The 21,507-nt window shown below is 44.0% G+C and overlaps 1 protein-coding gene across 4 annotated transcripts in view; it reads left to right on the forward strand.

Moving 5' to 3' along the window:
* Nucleotides 1–21,507, forward strand: part of GEM (GTP binding protein overexpressed in skeletal muscle) — a 208,834-nt gene that overhangs the window by 173,293 nt on the left and 14,034 nt on the right. For 3 of the 4 annotated variants that reach the window (XM_085605263.1, XM_085605265.1, XM_085605266.1), the window contains one exon: nt 11,585–11,914. In XM_085605263.1, the coding sequence (XP_085461389.1) occupies nt 11,585–11,914 (330 nt within the window). Of the gene's footprint in view, nt 1–560; nt 687–11,584; nt 11,915–21,507 lie in introns of those variants that run through there. The other variant, XM_085605264.1, reaches the window with a different exon arrangement.

Below are 21,507 nucleotides of genomic sequence, written 5' to 3' on the forward strand. Positions count from 1 at the left end.
ACCAAGGGGCGAATCAGTTGTCACCAGACCCCAGCGGTGCGGAGAGTGCCGTTGTAGATTGCAGCCAATTAACAATCGTGTATTATAGGAGGGCCCCAGGTGAACAAGAGCCAGGTATATGGCTCGGCTCGAGCTCAGTGGCTCGCGCATCTATAACATGAGCACGTGAACAGGCGTGGTATTTGACATCATATGATTTAGTTAATTTCCCATCGCTGCGCCTAGTATAAATTACTTTTATACCTGTTCAGGTCTACCACGTTATGTGTGCGGGGCACAGATGTCTCAATTAACGCCTGTGAGTGCATACCCGTCTACTTGTCGTGGTTTTTGGCAGCAGCCTGGCGTGCATTCATTCCTCGGCTGAATGTTTTAAGCGGATCGTGTGCCCGTTGCACGGTAATGGTTTTGTGATTCTTAAGTGCGCAGCGCCGTTCACTCCTCGTTTTCCCTGCCCGGGGTGGCGGCTCGGCGGAGAGCCCAGTGACATCACGGAAAAGCCCTGTCTCCCATCACTTCTGCTTCATATAAACCAGCGGAGCCAAGAAAGACTTAGAAAGAGGCAGTCGGGGGACGGGAGAGGATTTACTTCAGCACCGGGCTCCGTCTCTGGTATTTACAGGAGTCCGCGGGCAGCAGCGGAGCGGAGCGGGCAGGCAGCGCCGGCGCACGGGGGTCGCACGAAGGTAGGTCCTGCATGCGCAAAAACAAACCGCGACCTGCACTCTTTGCCTTCAGAGAGTAATTGCCGAAGAAAACTCGTTTTTTCCGAAGACTTCACGCAGCTGTGAGACTATTGCGCACCCAAAAAGAAGCGTTACACTTTATGAAAGCATAACTGTACTTTTTTAAAACTTACATTGTCCTCTTTGATGGAGCGGTAACTTTTGCACACTTTGAAAAGTCAATTTCTTGCAGAAGCGTGCGTAGTGAAGCGACCCCGCGGTATGCTGAGCCATGTAGGGGAGTAGTTTATAGGGTTGAAACTTTTCTGTGCACTCTCGTTCCTGTGGCTGTACATTAACAGTGTCTGAAACAGGCCTAAAGACAAGGCCACTGAAATTATGCGATTTTACAGTCACGGCGCTTTCAACATAATTATGAATTTGCCGCTTTTGCCACACAATTCATCATCTCCTAATTAATCTGCAAATTTCAGAAAAGAAAGTCTTTAGGTCAAAAGGATCGAAAGCTATAAAAACACTGCAACGCATCTTGTCGTGCAGTGGAAGGCCATTCGAAAAGGCTGACTGGTCACCCTTCTGTGGCTCATTTCTGTAGTTTAGTGTCAAAGTGATACTTATGAGGTGAAACCTTTGCCCAGAAAGTTTCAACATTTAAAAAAAGCAAATTTGATGAGGCAATATGAAAACAAAATGTGGCGCTTTATTCCTCATAATTTGCCTTTTTGCTGCATAGTTTAGTCAACTCTGCCACATAATATAGTCCTCCCAAACCGCATAGTTCACATGGCCCTGCCTACTGATACTATAATGGGAAGAAATAATAGAACATGGCTACCTTCTCACACAAGGCATGTTAAAATGTTTATATTAATTACTGACAGCTAACCTGGTGTTTCAGAGATTAATATGTGAACTTTCAAGGGATACAGCCTTTACAACGCTGTCTTTACAGAGGAATGCCTCTACCACGCATCCTTTAACATGCAAACCCTTTGCCACACAATGCCTTTACCACGCATGCTTTTACAATGAAAGGTAAGTATATTTAAGGTAAGTGTGTAGGTGCATTATATACACACATATATATATCTATATATTTGTGTGTGTGTGTGTACAGGTTAGCTGTCGGTAGTAAATATAAACATTTTAACATGCCTTTATATATATATATATATAAATATATGCAAATATATACATTTGGGTTTAGGGGTGGGTACGGGTATTGAGTGGTAAGGACTTTTTAGAGGTTAGGAGTAGGTAGGGGTTTAGAGTGCCAAGGATGCTTTTAGGGTTTAGGGGTGGGTAAGGATATAGGGTGGAAAGGGTTTAAGGACGAGTAAGAGTATGGGGTGGTACTTTTTTTTAGGGTTGGATAGGGGTATAAAGTAGTAAAGGTATTTTCAGGGATTAGGGACGGGTAAGGGTATAGGTGGTAAAGGTATTTTCAGGGATTAGGGAGGGGTAAGGGTAAAGGGTGGTTGGAGTGTTTTTAAGGTTTTGGAGTGGTTAGAGATATAGAGTGGTAAGGTTCTTTTTAAAGGTTTAGGGGTGGGTAAGGGTATTTTTAGGGTTTAGGGTGGGTAAGGTAATATGGGTGTATGGTTACAAAATAAGGGTGTTTCCCCAATAAATAAATATATACAATTATTTTTAAGTAAAATTATATATATATTATATATAATATATATACACACACACACACAAACGTAGTAAGGGTTTCACTTACCTTATGTATACTTACATTGCTTTGAAAAAACATGCGTGGAAAAGTTATATGCGTGGTAAATGGTAAAGGCATTGCGTGGTAAAGGATACGTGGTAAAGGCATGCGTTGTAAACGCATGTGTTGTAATATCATGCAACCATTTAATATCATTGCAACCTTTACATGTGGGTGAATGAATAGATACCTGGCAGGTTTCTTTTAATGGAAACGGGCCCATGCAAATAAGCAATTCTGTGCCCATGCATTTGGATAGGTGGGCATTTGCTGCACTAGACATCATCTGCTGCACACACTGTAGTTCTGAACCAAAAATGTTTCGTTACTAAAACATACCATGCGGGGAGAAGCACAGATTCGGACATTTGCAAATGTCAGCCTCTCAACTTCCATCTACTGATCGCTGCAGTCAGACTTTAATATTGTTCCCAGATGGTGTTAATATCCCTAATTGATGGACTGGTGCGAGGGCTTCTATCCAGAAGAAAACTAAATCCCACCTACATAAATCTACTCAAAGAATTGTTATAATGTGCAATCATTCTCTAGTATTTCTTGACCGGAAGAGGTCCTTTTCCGCGCCTCTGAAAGGCAGGCTTCGAACCGTGGCTGCAATGCCCGGACTGCGCGAGACACACGTGTGATTGCAAGAAGCGTGTACAGTGCAGCCATGTTTCTGTCTCAGTGGCAGTCCACGTCTAGTGCTAGGAGGTAAAAGGGGCGGTGGCTCTACAGTCCAATGCCTGGGCCTTCCTGCAAGACAAAGGCACGAAGTGTTGCTGAGTAACGATATGAATGGGATCTGCTGAAGGCGTTTAGTTTTTATAGGGAACCTCTTTATGTTTTTGCAGCTTTGAGATCTGCTTTGTGTCTGTAACTCTGGGAGGTAAAGTATCAACATAGATAGATAATGATACAGAATTCGGAACATCATTTACTTTTGATCGCATCACAACTTGAGTAATTCACTTTTACTTTTTGCATATTTTTTTTAGCCATCTGTGATGTATGATTTGATTTACGGTTGTCGCATAACTTAAATAGACTTATTACAGCACAAGACTTTCTAACAAGGTTAACTTTGTGATTAATAAGACAACCCGGGGACAGATTCATCCAATGTGTTCATTTTGCCTCAAATCTACCTAGGGATTTAAAAAAAAATGTTGACAACCAAGAAAACTCCACCTTGCAGATTGCTGGTTCTTGCTTTGATAATCTAATGTCAAAATATGTGTAATGAAAATCTGTGAAACCCCACTGCATGCACACTATCTTGAATCATCTCCCTGCAGTCCTACCCCCCACCTACCGCTGTACAGCGTCTGTAGCACCAAAGGTAGGTTTGCACTATGCACGTCCCCATGCTTTTAAGCATACATAGTTCATCCGTCGCAGACAGAAATGCTAGCGGTAAAGCTCTCACCGACCTCTTTCCATCATGGGAATCTTAACCCTGCCAATAGCATGAAGCATGCTGACACTTGACAGTTTCACTGTTCCCCTTATGAGGATAAGCCTACAAGCCCCAGCATGCTAAGTATTGGTGGAAAAACGGCAGTGCTTAATTTGAGCAGGTGCTATCCGGTGCTCAGCATCGGCACCTAATCCTCAGCACCGGTGCTTATAGCAGCAGTTAAGGACACACTTATTTGGAAGGCAGATGATTTTCCTCAGAATCACAGGTGTTGAGCCATGCCAAGACTCAAACCTGGTTCCCCAGCTCCGAAATCAGCAGCTGTAGCCATTAGGCAAAGTCCTCTCCAGAATAATAAGTGCCAGGGCTCTAGTCAGGAGGCAGTTTTCCCCAGCACATTTCTCCTGTTAGCGCTGCCTCCTGAGGAGAGCCCCGGCACTTTTTATTTGACAAATTAACCACTGAAAAACGGAATTGGTTGAAGGCTGTCCTCGTGGCCCGCGGCCAGTTGACAGCCCTGTTCAAGCTGCAGAGACCCCCTTCTTTCTGATGCGTTGCCAGTAGTCATTCATTTTGAGTTGCAGTTCCCACTGCTTGCAGAAAAGAAACACAAGCCCTAAGTTTCCAGAGTAGATGCCCAAACAAGTGTCACTGCTGCTGCTGCTGGACAGCGTCAAACTAACCTTACTAAACATGGTAGCTGTAGGGTGCGCTGTACGTCAGGCAGGCCAGGCTTACTTCAGTGTGGCCGGCCCGATGCTCTGCAAGCCAAGTGTGATTGAAAGGTGGGCCTAGCGAGGCAAGCTCCCCTGCCCCTCCGCCAGACTTCGCTTCTGAGGCTCAATTAGGGTCCAACATGTTATAGAGAAGCACAGAGCTCTAAAGTGTCAATTAGTCATATATCGACGCCTTCTCTAGTCGTGGCTTGTTAGCCGACAACACTTTGGCACTTACTACAAATTTGCTGATAATTGGTGATATAGTCGGAATTTATTGGGTGCTATAAAAAATACCACCCAATTACTGCGAGTTTTCACCAATAATGGGAAATAACACACAGAATGTGCATGTATCTCTTTTGTCCCCTGATAAATATTAGCAGATTTGGCCTTTTGAAACGTATCCATGGGTTTGATTTCTGTCGCAATACGCTTAACTCTGATATGTGCAGTAACGAGCCACCACACATACCAGAATTTAACGCCCAGATCTTAACAAGGGCCGTAACATTCACTTTACCATTACCGGTGTGCATTTTAATTCCAGTAGACAAAATTTGCCTAAACAGCCTGGACTGGCTTATGCTGCGGTGGGCATGTGGAACCCCTACATTTGAACACCCCAAGATTTACCTCAACAGCTCGCCCATAAGTTGATGAAACAGAGACGGAGTTAAACATCAGTTTCATGAGGCAATGTGTCCCCGAGATAAGGCACCCGACAGCATATCAAAATATGGTAAAACAAGTGTCCACTCAATAATTGAGTTCTTTATTAGCAATACAATTGAAATGATTTATTACAAAAATTCAAAAGGTACCGAACAGAAATCACAAATAGAAAAAGTATGAAGTCAATGTTAGGAAGGCTCTCAGAATGGGGCATTACAGAATAATGTGCTAATCAGAAAAAATTGTAAGTCCCAAGTGAGCAGATAAATTTATAAAGCGACAGACATCACTCCTAGTAGCATCGGAAAATCTTCACTCTAACCCCAAAATCAGGGGTTTATGTAAGAAATCTTCTCTTAGACTAACAATAATTGTGCAGAATCATCGTGGCGTGATAAAAAAAATTACATTCTAAGCAAATCAGAGCACAGTTTTATGAAACGTCACAATGCCTTAGCATCAAACGCTATCCGAGTACATGAATATTGATTCTGCCCACTCTATGCTGATGTCATCCAGAGATGGCAGGACAAACTAGTTACATGAGCAACAGCAAACTATTGCGAATGAGTAGGGTACAGTAAGCTAAAGGCCTTGAAGAAAGAAACATCATTGTGACCATGCAGCAAAGTTTCATCGAGATCAGCAAGAACGTCAATGGAAATAAACAAACATGGCGCTGCCTGACTGCGTGCTGCGGAAATGATGAACAGTGTCCATGCCGAACGGAGATCTTCATTTTGGACAACATGGTGTTTGGGGCTATACTGAGGCCTATTTGACAAGAGCCAGGAAAACTAACTTTTACATGTCATAGGAAATTTGCTTCAACAATTACATCAGTTCAGCATGCACATATACATTTGAATCCACAGTCTGTATGTTATTGTTATCAATAATGCGCAACATATATATAATGCACAAAAACTCTAACACTGTTATATTTGACACGGGGTAACATGATCGTGTGTTGAAATTTCAGTAAGTGAAAAACATACAACCAATGTGCTTTCTTGACTGTGTTCAGGATCAATACGTTGTTTTCTGCCTTGCGGCTTCTGTCATTTTATCATCTTCAGCCAGTCTTTATAAAACACACTTTTCAAACATATAGTACTAATGGAAACGCAAAACAACAAGTCCCAGAATGCAAATGTCTCTTTTGTAAAACAGGAGAGTATAAATGAAATTGTCACGCGTGTCACGGGGCCTCTTGGCGGCTTTACATGTGAGAAAGTGTGTTTGGTGCCAACACTGTAATTTCAACAGCAAATTGCAACTCGATTCATAGTTCAATCTTTACACAACAAAATAATCATTACTATAGATTTATATCCATATATTTAATCTTTTAAAAAAAAAATTGTGAGAACCTATAGATATGCTTTTCTTCTGTTAATTACACGTTATGTTTATAGACCAAAACAAAAGGTATAAGTTGGTCCATGCTTCGGAGTACAGAACATTTTACAGAAGGTACAGGCCAAATACTGTATTAGATGTCAAACAGCTGTATTTTTTCGAGTCCAAAATTGAAAATGGAACCTCCCATTTGAAGTCATGGGCATCGACCCATTTCACAGCCAACACGTTGTATATGTCAACACTGCAGCCTTGCTCAGCTGCATTTGGATGTCCCTGTCTTAGTGTGCAGTGTAGGGTTGAGAGGAAGGCAGCACCGTGACAGGATGACCGAACAGCTGTACTGTACCTCTGGCCTATCTGTAGGGGCACCGTCTGGGCACCTGGACAGCCAGAGTGTTATTTCAATATGCAGGCGCGGCCGGTGCAGGTAAGAGCGGTGGGGTGGGGTTAGTGGGCTGAGTCGACAGACGATTGAATAGGGAAAATAAAATAAAAAAACTGCTTACCTTGCTCTCGCTGCATCGCCGAATTGCTGTTATGGCGAGCGCAAGGTAAGTGGTTTTATTTATTTTTTATTTTATTTCCCTATTCTGTCGTCTGTCGACTCCCCCCCCCCTCTCCCCCCCCCCCCCCCCCCGCCATCGCCCCATCGCCCTTACCTGCACTGGCCGCACCTGTCAATATGAGTGTCTGCAAAAACCAGACGGAGCACACTGTGGTAGCACGGGTCATTTCCATTTCAGTGTATCATTGTAAACACATGCAAGAAGGTAAACAAGCATTGGCATAGCCAATAGGTCTCGCCTTTGGGACCTTATAAGTGTTTAGCCATGCAACAGTTGCATAACTAAACACTTATAAGGTCCCAAAAGCGAGACCTATTGGCTATGCCAATGCTTGTTTTAACTGCTGCAATCTATTGAAGCCTCATGGAGAACATCAAAGCGGCCGTGAGGCCGCGAAAGTGATCGCGATCGCGATCAAACATCAAAGCGGCCGTGTGGCCGCGAAAGTGAAAGCAATCGCGGTAAAGCGCGATGCGCGCGCCCGCGCACATGCACTGTAGCTCTAGGCTGGCCTGGTTGCACTTTTTGGAGCCCTCACAAAATGTCTCGCCAGACCAGCGCATGCGCTGGGTCAGGTGAGACCTAAAAATGAAGCGGGCGTCCAGTGAATATGCAGACATTATGGCTTTGAGCCCCCTCCTATTCCCAGACCAGTTGTAATTAGTACCTGTCAAAAGTGAATGTTAGATTGCCCTTTTCCTCATCTACTACAATATCAGCCTTGACAGCACAGAAGTCTTTCAATGAATATATAAAACAATAGATAGGTACTAGTGAATACTGGGGACGGTTTGCACCTCAGAGTCACCCCAAATAGACAACAAAAGCGAAGCTCAAGTCGCCTGTGATCCCACTCAGAATCCTGAGGTGAAAAACGTCTGTTTTTCGCTTTTACCCATGGAGATTATGTTATTTGTGGCCCCCAAAATCATCTGCACCTGCTTTCAACTGCTACGAAGAGCAGAGGAGGAATGAGGCAGCTGTAGATCATATAACATGTCCCCATTGTAAAAACAATACCACGCCTCCTGCCAGCCTCCCTAGCAACCTCTGTGCCTTCCCTCCTCTTCCCCAGCTGAAGCTGGGCTCTCTGCTCTCCATCGAACGGGGAGCCCTGTCAGAGCAACAGCTTGTGTTTCTCACTCCTACAGGGCCATTCAAGTGAATGACCAGACTTAGACTCTGCTGTTCACACTAGTGGTGCTCAGTGACAGTGACATTACAGTGATTTCTATTTCAGACAGGGGATGTGAGCATACAGTACTCCAGGGTACCTCATATGAAAACTATGAATGCCTGCAACATCTGCGAAGAAGGTTACCCTGAGAGTCTGGTGTTTTCTATATGCTTCCGAGTGCCTATATGGTGAGAGCTGGGAGGTGGAGTTTAGGTACCAAGAACAACATAGGTGTAGGAGTACACTTGCAGTGAATGCCATGCTGGCTCGGTACAAAATGATTCCTATTTGCAGAGTACACTTCGGGCCTCATTTATGAGAAGTGCCGCATCGCTGCGTGAAAGCAGCGATGCGTCCCTTCTCAGTGCGCCCTCCTTGTGACATGATGGTTGCGTCATATTTACAGTATGACGCATCATGCCGCAAGGAGTTGCAGATACGTCAGTATTTCTGACGTATCTGTAGGCGATAAAGTGACGCATTGCTGGAGTGTGTCACAAAAGTGACGCAACTCCAGCAATGTGTCATTTCCCATGTGAAAGGGCCTGCGTCAGTCTTACAGGCGTAAGATATTGACGCATTTGCATCCTAGAAGTGGCGCAGTGAAATCTCGTCGATTTCACTGCGTCACTTCTACGAGGCTTACTTACGTGGGAACGCTCCCCCTGAATACATTATACCTGGCACAGGTATAATGTGACGCAGGGGTTTACAAAGTGACGCATCTAGGTAGATGCGCCACTTTGTAAATATGGTGCAACAAGGCTCACTTTTTACGCCACTGGTGCGTCACAAAAAGTGATGCACCATCGGTGCAAAAGTGACGCAAGGGCTCATAAATAAGCCCCTTCATCTTTACCTTTGTGACGCACCATCGGCGCAAAAGTGACACAAGGGCTCATAAATAAGCCCCTTCATCTTTACCTTCTATCTCCCATATCTCTACCTCCTCCTTCTATACTTGCCTTACTTTTCTTCTCTCTTTGCTGCAGCTCTCTACACTCATTTTTCTTTTTCTCTTCCTCAGTTCATCAACCCTTCCCTTTGTGCCTCTGTCTAAATCTTCTATTTTTAACTCTCACTCTCTCACCTACTTTTACATAGCTCTCTCTTCCCCACCTCTTCACTTCTTTCCCTCTCACTCTTTTTACCTCAAGGTTTTACATCATTTTCTTTTACATGAGTCATCCTGATTCCCTCCCCTCTCTACCTTCAACCACATAAGTCCTCTTTTCTTTCTCTCCATCCTTGCTCATCCATTGTTCTGTTATCCCCACTACATTGGTCAACACTTTCTCCTCTTCTCTTCCTACTTCTCTCTTCACTTCCAACATACCCTCTATTTCTGTTCTTTCTCTTACTCATCTCTTTTACCCTTAACTCTGTTTTCTCTGCTCTCTCACTCCATTTCTCAACCCATCTCTTTTTCTCTCACTATATCATCTCAGATTTCTTCTTCTTTTCTCTCACCCCCCTTTTTTTGTCTCTCTTCTTCTTACTACTGTTCTCTCCTTCTTCCAACCTCATTCATACTTCATTCAGCCCCCTTTCCCCTGCTCTCTCCCTCATTCCTTTTCTTTCCTCTGCCTTACCTTTCTCTCTCCCTTCCCTCTGCTTTCCTCTAATGTGTGTATGTATGTATGTACATGGCATTTCTCGAGAGCAATCCTAGGCAAAAGGCAGCGCATCACTGTGCATGGTCAAAGACAAGATTAAAGTCGGCGAGTAGTAGGAGGGGAAGCTGAGTTTGGATGATTAATTCATTGTAATGTAGTGTTCTTTAAAGAGGCAAGTCTCAACTCTTTGCTAAATTGGCACAGCATTGGGACGGTCTGGATGGATACGTGGAAGTTGTTCGAGATCCTAGGTGCATAGATGGAAAAGGCCTGCTGTCTTGTTTTTACACTTCTTAATATATGTTTCTTTTCAGCCTAGTGTCCACAACTAGGAGGTGATATCCACTATATCAAAGACCACACACTGATTTCCTGTTTTCTAATTTAGGTCACTTTTGTGATGTCATTTCCTTTGAGGTCAATTTATGCTAATTAGAATGTCTGATAACTGTAAATCCCTCTTCTTTTTGGTCATACAACGCTGTCAAATATGGAGTATTTGTGACTTCAGAAATACAGTAATTGTGGCTAAAGGCATTCTCAATGTTGTTTAATACCCGGTACATTACAGTGTTCACTACGTTTGCAAAGAGTGCCCATAGTGGAAACATTAAATGTCCCCAGCCCCCTAACTCACACTTATGACTGCTGAAAATCCATCCACCGGAGAGTGTGGCAGCAGTATGTCCCATGCACATGTATAATACAAAGGGGCATTTGTCAAAAGCATTTTTGCATTCGGAAATGGCCCGATTCGCAGAATAGGGCCATTAGCGACCGCAAAAAAGGTTTTACATATGTACATAGCACAAATTGCGATTTGTGTTAAGCGATTCGGTATTTGTAAGGGGAATGTTTCAGGCTTCCCTTCCAAGTACCGAACTGCAGTGCTATGTATGAATGTTTTGCGACAGAGTTACGGTCGCAAAACATTCATTTTTTACCAACATCTCAAGGGTGGTGGTAATCATTCGCAGATGGGAAGGGGTCCCCAAGGACCCCTTCCCCCTTGTGAATGTTGAAGCAAATATAGTTTAAGAGCAGGCAGTGGTCCAAAGCAGGCCACCATCCTTGTGATGACAGCAGTTACAAAAGGGTCGCAAATTGTGATCTACCTCATTAAGTTTGGAGCTGGAGAACCAGGTTTGAGTCCCGACGGCGGCTCAACATCCTGTGATTCTGGGTAAATCACTTAATCTCCCTGTGCCTGCCAAAAAATGAATGTGTCCTTGTGTAATGTAACTGGTGCTCATGTAAAATGCTCCAATACTTTCGGGTCGAGTGTGCGCTATAAAAAAACTGCAAAAAATATACATTCATGCGGTAGGTCTATTGTGACCCCTATTAGGAATTGCTATTACTAACCTGTACATTTTTGTACATTAGGAATTGCAATTTCCGAATTCCAATTTGCACAGAATCGCAATTAGGAACCTGCAATTCCTAAACTTTGTACATATGGCCCACAAATCCTAATTTTGTGATTCAAGATACCTGATTTGCAGACAGAGATGTAGCTTTTTTGCCAGCCCGTTTTTCTTACCTACGCAAAAAGCTTTAAAAATGGGCCCAGTATAAACAGAAAACATACAAATGTAGATTGTTGGTGCACTGTGATCTAATATCAATTAAATTTTTTGTAGCAGGGGCAAACATGACTCTGAACGTGAGGATGCGTCGCAGTAATACCTCTCTGACGCCGCAGCAGCAACGCTGGAGCATCCCGGCAGACGCGAGGCACCTTCTGGTTCAGAAGCATCCACACCTGACCCGGAAGTACACCATCAACCCCGAAGACTACTACAGGGGGAGTTGGTCCTCCGACTCCTCGGATTCCGTCATCTCCTCAGAGTCCGGGAACACCTACTACCGGGTGGTGCTGATAGGGGAGCACGGAGTAGGAAAGACTGCCATTGCTAATATCTTCGCAGGTGTTCATGATAATACGGATGGGGAGTGTGAAACTCTGGGAGGTAAGACGCCAGTGTCCTAATAATGCTGAAAATTTGGGCATGTGGTAAATGACAGCTCTGACCATACTAATGCCAGGTGCGTAGCTTCAGGGTGGTGTTTGTGGTGTTACACCACCCCAACAAATGTATTTTATAATAAATAGTTGGGTACAGAAGCTTTCAGTCCGATATGGTAAGGTGTCTCTTGGATTTTACCTGGGATTTTTAAATACTCAGACAAAAACACACACGCTCTTGTTTATGTGTTGAAGGTCTTAGAACGTTGTTATTTTATAACGTATTGTATTTTAAGTATCCCCTCACAATCAACTCTCCTTTCCCTTTCCACTGGCCCTTATTCCCCCTCATGCGCTTTCTCATATAATGATTGACATGATATGCCAGCGCGATTGTCGGAAAAGCTGAAGCTCACACCCCTGCAGTCTCACTGACCAGGCTACGCCCCTGACTAATGTTCCACCTGGAGTATCCAGTGATATACTGAATACCGCCAGCGATATTGAATTAGTACAGTAGCAAATGCCACTTTGGGAAATTACCCCTGGATCAGTCATAAAAAATATACAGTCACTGCACTACATGCTTTCATGTCTTTATCAGCTAAACATATTTAACTGAGATAAAATTGACAGCGAGCCCTTAAAAGTACCACCAATGAAAATTACATTTCAGGAGTTATTATATGGTCTTTGTCAGTTTAATTTTATGGCCTATGTTGGACAAAATACTTCCACACTTCTTGGAAGCTTGTTATGGGTTTTATTCATTTTATGAACAGGCCAGGGCTGATCTTAATTTGAGTGTTAAAATCATGAGTTTTGGAGAAATCTTTTTCTGTTATGGAAAATGTCAATGGTAATGCAATCGAGTCAGTTGTCATTTTCCCCCAGCATTGCCTGAACGTTAGAAATTGCGCAACACTATATTTACTAAGAACAACACACCAGTAATTGTCCGCACTGCTGTAAAAAATATAAAAAGTCTGTGTAGCGCATCACTCAGGGGTTTATTTAGTAACATTTTACATCGTGTTTGAGCTCCAAAAAAGACGTAAATCGACGCAAAATGTTTATTTGCAATCTACTTTCCAGCACAAAATTGTGGTGGAAAGCTGCCTGAAAAGTAACACAAATGTACTTTACTTTGCTTCAAGGGGACGTTCCTTGTATGGTACATTGGCATTCCCATGCAACTATGCATAATTTTAGGCACACAACCCTTTCTGCCAAGAAAAGTAGACCGGGTTCTACATCAAAAAATAACATCTTTTTAGCACTGACGTTATGGAGGAGTAATGCTTTTATTTCTCCAGTCTTTTCTGACTTTGCATGTGTGCTGCACTGTACAGTACACATACAAAGTAGGAAACATTTAAAAGTTAGTCTGAGCATAGTATTTTTGTACTGGCATGGTAGCTTTCTAGTACAAAAACTATGCACAGATTTGCACGATGGTGCTAAGATGTGTGCATGGCGCTAGGCAAGGCAACCTGACTGTGTGCAAGAGCTGGGGAGAGAGCAGGACAGCACTATATCTCTGTAGATTCGCACTTTCCCCCTCTCTTTCACTCTCATGCAAAGCAGCTCAGCAACTTTAGTTGCTGCATTTCAAGGCATTTTCGTAAATATACTCCTAAGTGTGGCTCTAGGGCGTAATAGGAAGGCAGCAGTGTCCAGCCTGAGATTTGTACTCCAGGTACACCCTGTAGTACAAATTGCAGTGCGATGGTTTCCGCCCAAGAGTAAGTTGCATAAAATGTGTAATTTCACATAAAATACGCATCTTACGTGTCAGGCTATCAAAGCGTGCCCTTTGTTTTTGCCTCGTTTCAAATGATCAGTGTCGGACTGGGACCCCAAAGCAGACCTGGCAATTTTCTCGGACCAGCCCCTGGGGAAGCACTGCCTGGCCCCAGGAGGCTCGAAACGCTTACTGCTTTTGTTACAATGGGGCCGATATAGCAGCACCACTGCAAAACTTGCACCCAGTAACAAAACCGGCCCCCACCACTGGAAAATCAGCCCCCACCCTTCCAGCCTCCCGAGGAACCGCCCGGTACGCCCAGTCCGGCCCTGCAAATGATGTTAGGATTTTACTTAAAGCCGTGTCATGATATTTTAGCAGATCTTACATGTGTGAAAATCTATGCGTGTTGGCACTGTTCCTGCCCTGTTACGCCCCCTTTGCTTAGATACTAAGAGGGGGGCCTGGGTTTGGAGATCCGCAAAGCAATTTTGGAGGTGCGTTTGCCTTCTTTTTGGCACAAAAATGCTTTATGCACATTATGTTGTCTGAGTGCCCTTGCAACTACATAGGAAATCTGGCTTCGGCTTGTGGTGGTCACTGCTCTTATGAGATTCAAAGTGGTACCATCTGTCAAAAGGAGGAGTGCGCCTGCCTGTGCCTGCCGAGGTCCCTAATCTCCCTCCATCTTCCCTTACCATCAATTAATGGATACATTTTTGGCTTGGAGAAGATGCATAGTTTGTAATTAGGCACATAATATGAATCTACTTATTGTTTAATGCCATAAATTGCTTCAAATAGAAGTCGTTTGTGTTTCACTGTTACACTTATTTGATGTGTATCCTTACACGACAACGCACTATTAAATTCACTTATCCATGCAACAAATTCCCAACTCTTTCACTATTCAGTAGCTGTTTTTTCAAACAATTAAACTCTTTGATTCCCCACAAACCACCAGGAGTTTTTATCAAGAGTCCGTATAATAATAGCAAGTCCCTCGCTTCATTACCTTCCCCACTACTATTCATCGATTTAAGGGTTTTGTAGAGTGCTAACATGTTGCTACATTAGCACTTCATGGCACCTGCTCATGGTGAGGGTAGCAAAGGTTGGGCGTCTTACGTGGATAATGTCCATGTAGATCAGTCTTGGAATTTGGCTTTAGACCAAAAACCACCCACAGGATAATCCCGGCTTAATGGTATGATTGGTGGATTTAGTTAAAAGGTACACTTGTCAAAGGTGGATTAGCACTGTAAATGGCAGGGTCTGGTTGCTGCAAAAAGGACTGGGAGTGTGCTCATATGGTGAGGTCCTAGAAGACAAAGCATTGCACACACAGAGGAGTTTTTCCTTATATTTTTGCCAGCTTAGATGTATCTGTCCTCAGTGTTCTGGTCTGTGTTTCTTCCTCATAGATTTGAATTTGCAGATTGTAGGGATGTGCCTGGGGTGTGGATTCTTGGTGGGAACATAAGTACTTTGATCTCTGCACCCGAACACACCGTACATGGTGCCCAGGGACTTGAGTTGTGTTCTTGGATCCAGTGGAGTGATTTATGGAACATTTCAACTTATTGAAGCCTGTAGCGGGTGTTACATGGCTATCCGCCTACAGGCATTGGCCGGCAGCGTGAGGAGAGTATGGCGGACATGACACCGCTATTTGCCTACAGTCCTGAGGCCGGCAGCTGTGAACAGTTATAGAATACGAACAATCCTGTTGAAAAAACTCCTCCACGTTACCCCCAGCTCCTTCGCACTGAGTTTGCAATTGCTCCAATCATTTGTCTCGGGCCCAAATTAGTAGGAAAGAGCAGGAAAGGTATAAAAGTGGTAGAACCCTAAATTACCGCCTGACATTCATGAGGAATCAGGCGAAGTAGCCTCAGGCAGATCAGTGGAGTGATTTACAGGTGCCTGTGTTAAACCTGTGGATGCTGTAGATGTTCAGATTGAGGTAAACCATAGCAGCCTTGTCTTGCACCCCCTCTAGTGTGTGGACTTGTGTTTTGGGTAATGCCATGCACTGGATGGTTCATCAGTCTAAGCTTGATAACAACAGTTACCTGGATAGTTGTATGAAGAAGTTGGATTGGAACATGGCGCCCTTCCTGAGCATGCTTGATTGGAGGTTGGTCCACTAAATCACCACATTGAACTGGGACTTTCTGGATAACGAAATCAAACGGAACATAACTTTTTTACCAGTTGCACAGAGATGGGGCTTCACTCAGGAAGTAGAGTCTTGCATGGGAAAGGGCATTAATCCATTATTTCTATGTTTTTATTTTGTTTATTGAAAAAAAGCTTTTTATCAGTGGGAATATGTTTGGCCCAGCAAGCATGTGACCTGAGCCAGGTGGTGTGCACTTATAAGTGCACTGCTTAGTGACCTGGGCGGAGGAGTGACCGCTCAGTTTGAAAGCGGTGACAGGGTGAGCCTCCTTTAGGGGGAGGAGAGCTGCATTTATTTATGACTACTGTCCCCAGGATCCTTGGAGTATGAACTGGGACTAAAGCCAACACTTTTTTCCCCCACAAAGATTCAATATAGAGATAGCAGTTTTTCGAAGGAGTTATGGAGTTAACATGGAACACAAATGTTTAATGTACCTGCTGGAGGTGGGCTCAGATCTAATTCTCTTTACATGGTTACTTAAAGCTCACCATCAGCGTTCTGAATGTAAACCTTCCTCACTTGAGTTCTCACTTCATATTGAGTCATGATTTTCCCTTATCATACCACCCTGTTCTTACCCTACAAGCGCTGGTTGCCCTCTCTGAATTATAATCAAATGCTATGAAGATCTTCGAGGCACTAAGGGGCAGATGTACAAATGTTTGGGTTGAATCACAGATGCTGAGGTCATACAGCCTCAGCGATGTGACCAGACCATTTGCTGCGCTGTTCTGGATGGATAATCCACTATAATCCAAGAATGGGATGCACAAGTGTTATAAAAAAATCTTGCCTTACTAGTATTCCTGAAGCCGAATTCCCACGAGAACCATAGTGAGCGCCTGTGGTGGCAGAGATGTATGCTTGTAAGGGACATCAGACCTCTGTCTCTGCATGCACATCTCCAAATAACACCCCCAAACCCAGCATTCCCCCCCCCCCCCATGGACTGGTATGCGTGCACAGGAGAGTTAGTGGGATCCTGGGATGGCCCGGGGCCCATGGTCCCTGGATAATCTTTGAGGTTACGTTCCCTGTGGCATTGCTTACCTTTACATTTCATTTTACCCCACTGCCTTTACTATAACTGTAAAGTATGTTGTCTTGCACTGTCCAAATTTAATCCAGCACATTTTGAATTCTATGTTTTTATCAACTGGATTACACATATCATGTTGTTCTATTTACAACACCCCATGTTCAACATCCCCTGCTGCAATACAAATGTCTATGCAAAGTACAAGTATACATAGGAATTTATGCAGAGGGTGACCACATGGCCTGTCTAGACTCCCCAGCTGCCTGCCTGGCACAACAGCATGGTCTCTAGTTGAAGGCTGTCCACCGGTATATCCAGGTGGTAAACATTACCACTGACTATGTAAATATGTTCTAGTGAGTTTCATTGTATGTGATTTAACCATGGGTGGATATCCTGAAAATCTGGGACGTTTGCACCCCCCCCCCCCGCCCCTCCGGACCTACATTGGACAAAACCTACTCTTCTAGTTAGTCTCCGATTCTATCATTGCTCTTGGTAAGATCTCTGGTCTCTGCCCTATACTTCCATGGCATTCCTTTTTGGGGCTATTTATTTCTGCTGGGCTACCTTTAGCCCAGTTATCCTTTTGGAGATGTGATCCCTAGGTTGGGACACAATGCAGTTCCAAGGAGCTCCGTTTAATATCAGTCGGACACTTTATGAACACGTTTTGACTTTTCTTAAATTGTTCCTTATTTATTCACTCAGTTTGGGGTGCCATTTCTGCTGCAGACCAAGTTTTACCTAGAACAAGGGAAATGTTCCCCTCCAGGACCTCTGCTGAGTTGCTGATAAATGCATCACTAAACATGGACCTTTAAGTGGATCCTTGAGGGTTCTCACTGATCACACCGCTTGCAAGAATGTGTCTCCTATCTCTTAGCAAGGGTGGAACCCACCCACAGTGGGGCCCAGGCTAAAGCCACTTATATTGATTATGAGTCATCTGTGCAACAAGGTCTCCAGAACCTCCAAAGAATCCAGCCTGGCCACATCTTTTACTTGTTCCAGGTTTCAGCCACCTAGTTAAGGATCTATCAGAATTGTTCTTAACATAATGCTGTGAATGCTACAGTCCTGCAGCATCAGGTGTACTTCCAGTCTGTCTTAAGCATTTTAATTCATTTCTGCATAACTGAGTTGAGGCCCACACACCTGCTATTAGCAGTCTATGTTTTTGTTCGACTTTGATAAAACAAAATCACATTTCCCCTTCTGCATTCTACTTTCAGGACACATTTTAGTTGTGCTGTGAATATTTCCACACACGACCAATGTATCCCGATAACATATCGAAGCAGGCACCAGTGCCTTCCCTACCTTTTAGTTTCCTATTCATTTGCCATGCACTTGTAGATAAAGAAGCTATTTTTTGACTGTGGACACTTAGCAAAAGTTCATGTTCACAAATTCATTTTTTTCCAGTTCGTCTCCTCACCTTCTCCCCTCTGCCTTACCATTCCACAGAGAGGTCCAACCATCTTTACACAGGATTCCTGTGCTCTGCTAGATATTTCGTCTTGCTACAACCTCTTTATGTAAGCATAGGTGTTTGCAGCGAGCCAATCTAGCTAGCCAGAAACAGAGCACTGCACAAAGGCCAGAGTCGAAATTGACACATCAGGATCCTTTACAACGAAGCCGGCTGTTTCTGGCTGGTGAATTCTATGAAGTGGAGATGTGGTGTTCTCCGAAGAGTTTGTTCTTCAGCTCCTTTGTGGAGTTGACTTCTCTTCTTATTTTTGACTTTCTTTTTGCTTCCAGTCTAGGAATGCCCTGGCTTTTTGTGTGACCCGATACACTTGAGGTTGTGAGTGTCTGTGCCACGTATAGAGTGGTGCCGATTCTGTTAGCCTCGTATATAATGTAGCTTATCATGAAGATGAGTCAGTGTAGTTTCATCATGGTTTGTTGGAGCTTTGTGAGACCTGCTGCTGCATGCAGCCTTTCAGGGGAGACAATATCATGCCAGGGAGATAACAGAGCAGGGCTTTGACACGAGCAAGATGCAAGAGAACTAAGAACTGGATTACTCTTCAGAAGTCAGTTTCTGGAAGATACAGATTCACTTTCTTCAGGTTGCAAAGATGTTACCATGGTATACTCGTTTGATGCCAATATGTTCTTTGAAGGCGAGGTCAGTATCAAGAACAAAACCAAGTGATTTTGCTTCCTATGTCACCTGGGGAATGAACCCACACATGTTCATTTCGGAGAGACAGACTTCAATTTGTGATTGTTTGCAACAATTTGAAAACTTGAGGAATTCTGTCTTACTCAGGTTGAATTTTAGGTAGGAAGTGGAAATAAAATTCTAAATTAGATCGAGGCAGGTTTTTTCAGGTAAAGTTCTGTGTCATCAGTACATGGATGGATCATGATGCTGTTGCTGGCAAGTAGGATTCCAAGGGGTGCCATGTTGTGGTTGAAGGTGATGGGGTACTGGGCGCTTCACTTGAGATGGGTAGTGTCTTGGCATCTGGACAAACAGGTAGCTAAGCTGTTGGCGAGGTATAAAACATAAACATTGCTGGGCCACGTCAGAGAGCCCCAGTGTGTTTGCAGCGCGTGGGTCTGTATTCGGTGGTTGGCTGTGTCAAGGACTGAAGAGAGGTCACGTAAGATCAAGGAGCAGGGGACCTTGTTGTTGCCAATCAGGAGGGTGTTGTCGACAATTTAAAGAGTGGCGCTCTCTGTGCTACCGAGAGGTCTGAAGATGGATTAATAGACCTGTCAGAGGGCATTATTGCTCATTAGATCTTGTAGCTGTATGGAGACTACTCTCTCAATGATTTTACTAAAGATAGACAGGTGGGTGATGGAGCAATGGTTGCCATGATCTTCTGGCTCCAAGGTAAACTTTTTCAGAAGGGAACAGTTTGTCCGGTTTTGGGAGTGACTGGGAAGGTTCCTTGGCTGTCGATGATATTGAAGAGAGGTGTGAGGGCATCACTGTGGAGGAATTTAAGGATGGATGATGGTAGAATGTTATCTTTTTAGAGATTATGTTGTGAGTTCAGTGTACAAGAGGAGGTCAAAGGTGGTCCTCTTTGGGGTATAGCGGTGGGGCTTAGAGGGTGCATCAATCAGTCCCTGTTTTATGTAGGTTATAATTTTCTTTATTTTCCCTGTGGGAAAAAGTTTGATGGTTTCACATTTGTAAGTTGAACATTGAATAGGTGAGCCTGGGAAGGGGTTGACACAATGCGTAGCTACTCTAAAGAATCCACACTGGCTCCTGCTCACCAAAGCGCTCTGCCTTCGTAATTTCTGAAGGCAGTGAGAACCCTGCCAGGCAGGTAAGGATCTCCTAATGTGGCGTGCGGTCAGGAGCGGCCGGGGCAGGGAAGAGTGGCTGGGCTGGTGGGGGGATTTCGACAGACGATGCAGAGGGAAAATTAAATAATTAATTTTCCCTTGTCGTCGTCTGTTGAATTCCCTAACACCCCCCCCCCCACCCTGCCCCACCGCTCTTCACTGCATGGGCCGCCCCAGCGTGCGGTCCTCTGCAAGAGGAGCCGAATCAGAGCCTCTGCTGACACGATGGGCTAGTGAGCTGCCTGCTATGTATAAATGACCCCCTAAATGAGTTCACGCTTGCCGCTGACATCTGATGTTAGCGTTACCAGCAGTGATGATGCAATAATTTGAATAAAAGAAACACCTGTATTTACAGCGCTTAAAAAGTGCATTATGCAAGACTATGTAAAAAGCAAGTTAACATTATTACACTTCTGAATTGGACCTCAATTGCTTATGTACAAATAACTAACATATGTAATGTAGAAACAGTCAGAGCTCACACAATATCAATGGGCCAATAACCTTCATGTAGAGTGGCTGCCTGGGAGGGCACACTCCCTAAACTTGTCAAGGAGTTGTTGTGATGTGGTGCTTTGTTTTATACTGATGAATCACTTAAAGCAAAGAGATGGTGTTGTTGCACTTGTAGGTGCAATAGACAGTTTGTTTGCAGTACTGAAAATGCTTAAGGAGCGAAAGCCCTCTCCTCACTTGATGAAAAGCGAGGTGACCCCATCCGATTGAAACCAGGAGTCCTTCAAATTGCAAAATTTCTCATGAGGATTTTCCTCAAAGTGTAAAATCTGGGTGAGTAAATCTTGCAAAGTTGTGAATTTGCACAAATAAATAACATTTAAAAAAATCTAGAGAGGGACATTTTTCCCTACAGAGAAACCCTTCCCTGCTCTTCCATTTAATATATGGCTGTTCTCTTACCTGTCTCTCAGTGAGCAGGGGCTTATTTCGGTCTTTCACTGGTGTACATTCACACACGTTTCCAGGCTGGCAATGTACCTGGCAGAGGGATCTAAATACCCACAGATATGTACGTTTGTGGTTGTTCACTTACTTCTGCTGGATGGTTCCCACTCTGAAGCACCGCTCTCCTGCCCTAAACCTAGATCTCCGACTGTCAAATTCCTGAAAACCTCATTCTGTGATTCGGGATGTGCGGTGTGTGATCGCAAAGTGATTTTTGCAAACTTAAGCATGAGAAAACATGAGGGGACCAAAAAAAAGACTGTGAATTGTGCCCCCACAGAGGTGGGTATCTAGACCAGGAGGGGTCTGAAGGTGCCTTGCCTCAGCTGATCGCAT

This window comes from Triturus cristatus, chromosome 5_1 (assembly GCF_964204655.1).
Source record: "Triturus cristatus chromosome 5_1, aTriCri1.1, whole genome shotgun sequence".
Lineage (NCBI taxonomy): Eukaryota > Metazoa > Chordata > Amphibia > Caudata > Salamandridae > Triturus > Triturus cristatus.